Here is a 5,745-nt window from a genome sequence, read left to right on the forward strand (position 1 = left end):
CCAAGTCAACACACACCGTAGTTGTGCGGTCCATTTCAATTTTCAAGCCGAAACATTGTGGATGACTTTGCCTCCACAATTTTTCTTCTTTTTGTCTAATCTGAAATTTGTGGCTCCAGCCAAAACAGTCGTCGCCGACCGTACGTGGTGGCTTCGCCCGGCATCCACGCCATGGATCTCCCACCAATGGGAAGCAGGATCAGGTGGTGCGTAAGCATGACCATCTTCGCTTCCCTCACTCTGGGTCTTGGTTGTCAAAAGAGTGATGACTCACATGCTACGTCAGCAGTCCACGATGATTGGTGAGAAATAAGAGACTAACGCCGTTTAGGTAACGGCGACGATCGGGCTATAAAAGGGATCGACCGAGTAAACCCCTTAAAGGGGGGTGAACCGAGAAGGAGAAAGAAAGGCCCGCCACCTAAAAGGTATAATACCGGAGCACCGTTAACGAGAGGATATCGGCGTCATGTTTTCCGTCAAGATGGAGGCTGATCTCGACGACATACGGTGCCACCTTCTAGAAGATTCCTACTACGCCTCCGTCATCCTGCCGAGCTCTCCGTCCCGGTCGTCTCTGACGGAGTGCCACTCGCCGGAGTCCGTTATCCTCGGCCCCGCAGGAAAGCGCCAGAGGGTGGACGACTCCGATTCATGCTGCAGGAGCGGGGTGGAGGACGAGGGGGAGAAGTTCGTGCAGAGCACGCTTCGGTTCGACTTGCCGGAGATCGGCGACGATCGGGAGGATGAGAGGAGGAAGAGCAAGGTTCAGGCGGAGCGACGCCGGAGGATCCCTCCTCCTGTGGCGCTCTTGCTGGCCGCCCCTCAACCCGCGCTGGCCGCACCGGTCTTCCCCGGCGGGGTCGCGGGGCCTACCAGCCCTAGCCCGTGTTTCTCCGGCGAGTGGGAGAAGCTCCCGCTGAACGAGAACGACTCGGAGGAGATGGTCCTCTACGGCGTGCTGAAGGAGGCTTGCCTGAAGGGGTGGTTCCCGGCCACGGGGGCTCACCCGTCCGCCTGCCCGGCTGCACCGGATCGAGCAAAGGGCGAGAGGAAATCGGGCGTCTCGGGTCGGAACAAAAGCGGGAAGCAGTACAGGGGGGTAAGGGAGCGGCCGTGGGGAAAGTTCGCGGCGGAGATCAGGGACTCGGCCCGCCAGGGCGCGAGAGTGTGGCTCGGGACATTCAACACCGCCGAGGAGGCCGCGCTGGCTTACGACCGAGCCGCCTACAGGATGAGAGGGAGTCGCGCGCTGCTCAACTTCGCGCTTAGCGTTGTCGTGCCGGAGGTCGATGCCGCTCAGCCAGCGGAGCCCAGCGGCTCAGCGTGATACGATCGTCTCGTTCTTTGCTGTCTCAGGTAGGCATGCACAACGAACCGGGCCAGCTCGGGCTCAGCTCGTCTAACCCCGGCTTGAAGCTTGTTCAGCTTAGTAAATGAGTCGGGCTTGAACATGACTCTAGGCTGGGTCTCGTAAAAAAGCTTGGGTTCGGTCGACCTACTAAGCTGGGGTAGGCTCGATTAAGCTGAGTTTATAAAATATTATATAATATTAATATATATTATACTGTTTTAAGTCTTATCAACTGTTCAGATGAACCTTAAATGAAAAGGGGCATTTGGTCCCTTTCAAGTAGGAATGCACAACCAACAGAGCTGACCAGGGCTCGGGTCGGAGCTCGTCCGTGCCTTGAGCCGATCATGATTGGCCTACTAAGCTCAATAAGGCTCGGTAGCCTTTTACACTGAATTTGGATTCGCCCCGCCCCCTTACCCCTTTTAGAGTAGGCTTGATTACTGTTTTCTCGATTTTTTGCTCTCCCCCAAGCCGAGTTCCCATCCCTCCTCCTGGCGCTGACGCCCACCACCATAGTCCCTACGTCGTTGCCCTGCCGAGTTTCGATCTTTCCTCCCAACGATATCGCCCTGCCGAGTTTCGATCTCACTCCGTCGTCCACTGTGCCTCCCGATGCTGTCGCCCACCGCCACAGTCTCAACGTCACAGTCTCAACGTCGTCGTCGTGTTGAGTTTCGATCTCCTCTCTAGGCATCGTTGCTCTGACGAGTTCCGATCGCCCTTTCGACCTTCGTCCCTTGTGCCTCCCGGCGCCATCTCCCACCACCACAGTCCTGACGGGTTCTCGATGGTCCCCTAGCGCCTCCCTGCAGTCCCACCATGACCACCACCACCACCACCACCACCACAGAGCTTCTCCTTTCACTTGAGTCTCACCGCGGTCGCGTTCGGGATTCTCTCTCCCCCCCACCTGTGTCTTCTATCCCGACGAGCATGAGCTTGCAAAGTTGCAGGGTTAGGCACCTGTCTCCCAAGTCCCAGCACACCTTGGCTTCTCCTTCCTTAGTGGCTTCGTCTCCTTCTCTTTCATTATTTGATCAATGGTCTGTAAGCCTTTTTATTATTTTTTTTTGTTTTCTTTTTTCAACCCTCTATAATGGCATAGTTTGTAATGTTGTGGGAGTTGATAATTAGAACCTTTGCTCTTTCCTGTACGATCTGCTTCCTCTGCAACTCCATATTCCCTGCTCAAGGCAGGCAATTTTGAGGATCCTCTTATGATTGATGTTTCATTGTCTTTCACCTTTTTAGTTCATCTTGCAAATTATTCCTATTTTCTTGCATCCATTACCGTTTGCGCTACCGGAATGAGTTGTTGGGTGTAAGAAGAGGAGGTGAGAGAGAATTCAAATGAAGAAAACGTGGGCGGCTATTTTTCTTTTTGGAAAAGTTTGGACTTGATGATGTGGAATAATCCCATATTAAAGAGGTTTGAGTTTGTTGTGGGCTTTATAACCTACATGTAAACTCTTACACTTGTTTCTAAGAACAAGAGGATGGGATGACTATCACACGCCCGCACTCGTCGAGCCGAGTTGGGCCGGTACGAGTATAAGTAATTGGCCTTTTAGGGTCATATTCAATCAAGACCAAAGTACCTTTTTGTCCAAAGTTTCTGTGATTATTTGGATTCATTAATGAGTTATGAGAAATGATAACGGGTCATGACTTCTCACAGTCCGTGTCTCGGTTCCTCAGATTCCGTAACGGGTTTCTTTCACGTTTTGTAACCGTTCGTGGGTTATAAAACGTGATTAGGGCTGGGGTTACGAACATGCTGTACGCATAATTCTGAGAAAGGCTCTGCGGTTTCTCTCTCTCTTCCTGTTGCTCTCTCTCTCTCCTGAGTTATCCTGAAAAGAGTTTTCTGCAACATCGGTTCATAGAGGTTGTCTTCGAATGACGATCCGTCGGAGTGCACTGGTTCTGATCGTTGAGGCTATTGTATCATGGGGGAAGGATGTCGGACCCTGTTTGCACTGTATTTGAGGGCGAATCTTCTCTAAGGAGAGTACTTTCGTACGCCTTAGCCTGCTATACAATATTAACATGCTTTCATTGTTTTTATTGTGTTCTATGCATTGGTTTGTTCATGTGCTGCTGTCTGGATTTTGGTATTATGCGAAAATCGATATGCTTGCTTCCTGTTCCTGTTTCGGTCGACTATTAATCATGATTTTCATGTTGCTGTATATCCTGCTTTATGTCATGATGTTGATTGTGAAACTGTGCGATCTGAAATATGATCCAACATGAGTTTCTGGGTTTGTATACAACGGACCTAGCTCGGGCTAGCTTGGTTTGTTGAGCCAAGCTCGACTCGATACTCGGCACAAGCCAAGCCTGAACACAAGTGATTCGAGCTCGGGCCAAGACTGAACACCAGAGGTTCAAGCCCTGGCCGAACTCGAGCTGAGCCTGTACATAGAATTAGTTGGGCTAATCAAGCTTGTACATGCCAAGCTTGGCTCCAGCCCAGCTTGTGCGCATCCCTACTTTTGAGTTTTGACCACAATTGTCGAATGGCGACAACCATGAGGGTTCTCTCTCTGCTCCAGCGAGTCGATAAAGGAAGCAAGGAGTTTCATGAGCTCGACTTCTCTCCAATAAGGAGATGATGATAATGGTAGTCAGGAGAGACTTTCATCAATTTTGGCACCTCTTTGGCAAGGTGGGGATGGCGATGGGGCAGCCTGCAAGGCTGCAACTCTCTCTCTCTCTCTCTCTCTCTCTCTCTCGGTAAACTGGTAAGTTCTCTCTCTCAAACCCCTTAAAATCTCTAGTTGCTCTTTATCACTTTTGTTGTTGGGTAATTACTGTTGGCCTCATTCTTGTGGCCTTTGAGAGGGAGATTCGTGGTGTAATTTTGTTGGTTTCTTTAAGCTCCCAATACCCAAATTAGGGTTTCATTGGGTGGTCTGGATGCTAACATTGGGTGCAGCTTTTAGATTTATGGTTTAATAAAATTTTATGCATTTTACCATTTGACATTGAGTTTTGGATTTGGATGTCCATCTGAGTTTCTCGAGCTCAATCTGGATGAGCCAAGCTCGAACTCAGCGTCTTATGCGCTAACAAGCCTGTCCAGGTCAGGTTTAGTACCTGACATGAGTAGGTTCGAGTAAGGTTGGTCCAGTCTCGGGTCGAGCTCAAGCCAAGTCTGAGCATGAGATTTTTTGGGCGAGCTAAGTTCCGACATGCCAGACTCGACTTTAACCCGACTTGTGTGCATGCCTAGTCTCAGGAATACCTAACTGAGGTTCAACTCTTTTAACCCGAGTTGAGATTCGGGATTGAGCTTAGCTTTGCCAAATGTGGAGCCCAACAAGGGAAGATATTTGGTATTTTCCAATTTCCTGACCAGGCCTTTGCATGGGTAGGGTGGGGCCTGAAAGATTATTGACTTGACAAAGGTGCGATAAAAATCACACAATAAACTCTGCTATTTTACGTAATTTGATCGTTGTGATCTATGTCCACGACTATGACCTCTCTCTTTTTCTGGTAAACACTAGAGAGAGGGTTTAATCTATTAATAGATTTAAGTACACATGGTGGAGGAGAGTCCTCTCATCCACCCATTTTCAAGATTAGCACAACTTAATTTTACAATATTAACTTTTTTGCTAACAAGAGTTTCTTCTTTTGAACTTTTATCTGGAGCAGCTTTCCTATAGTGATGGACTTCTTGATTCTTCTTTCTATCTTGAGAGAGTCCATCGTGATGGATCTTCTTGTTATCTTGAGGGAGTCTATCATGACTCGAGTCATCAAGAACACAAGCTGGTAGATTGCCAAGATTCCCAACGTTTCCAACTTGACCAATATTTCTAACATTATCTCTAACATCCCCCGCAAGCTCATCATCCAGAATGTGATGTTGATGTTGAGCTTGGACCTGAAATATTGGAAGGTGGATACTGGTAAAGGTTTAGTCAAAATATCCATGATATGTTCTTTAAAAGCCAAATGCCGAACTTGTAATTGTTTCTGAGCAATCTTGTCTCTAACAAAATGTACATTGATTATATCCTTGCTGTGAATATGAAATGTAGGATGTACTGCAAGATAGGTAGCACTCACGCTATATAATTGATGGATGCGGAGTTTGAATGCCCAATTCGATCAAAAGAAATTAAAGCCAGCGAGTTTGCGTGAGCTCCATGATATCAAATTGGATCCAAAGTAGACAACATGTCTTGAAGTAGACTTTCTTTCATCTGGGCACCTCAGCATCAGAATATACAGATATCATAGTGGAACACGACACTTGAAAAAGCACACCATTTTGAATCATGAACTTCAAATACCACAAATTTTTTCTTAACAGTTGCTCAGCTGCCCAATGGTCTGTGGTAGGATGATGCATAAACTGGCAAACTTTGTTT

General features: G+C 48.2%; 1 protein-coding gene across 1 annotated transcript; it reads left to right on the top strand.

Annotated features, from left to right (window-relative positions):
* The first annotated feature begins 393 nt into the window (after nucleotides 1-393).
* LOC149813994 (uncharacterized) lies at nucleotides 394-5,419 on the top strand. Its single transcript, XM_089991822.1, has 2 exons — nucleotides 394-1,359; nucleotides 5,071-5,419. Exon 1 carries the CDS (start codon nucleotides 470-472, stop codon nucleotides 1,328-1,330), a length of 861 nt encoding a protein of 286 aa, XP_089847948.1. The 5' UTR covers nucleotides 394-469; the 3' UTR covers nucleotides 1,331-1,359; nucleotides 5,071-5,419.
* Nucleotides 5,420-5,745: the final 326 nt, after the last annotated feature.

Source organism: Nuphar pumila, chromosome 16, assembly GCF_984573655.1.
Source record: "Nuphar pumila chromosome 16, dmNupPumi1.hap1.1, whole genome shotgun sequence".
NCBI lineage: Eukaryota > Viridiplantae > Streptophyta > Magnoliopsida > Nymphaeales > Nymphaeaceae > Nuphar > Nuphar pumila.

Bases quoted from the DNA above. Each gene is read 5' to 3' on its own strand.
- LOC149813994 (XM_089991822.1), top strand. From the start codon at position 470: ATGTTTTCCGTCAAGATGGAGGCTGATCTCGACGACATACGGTGCCAC.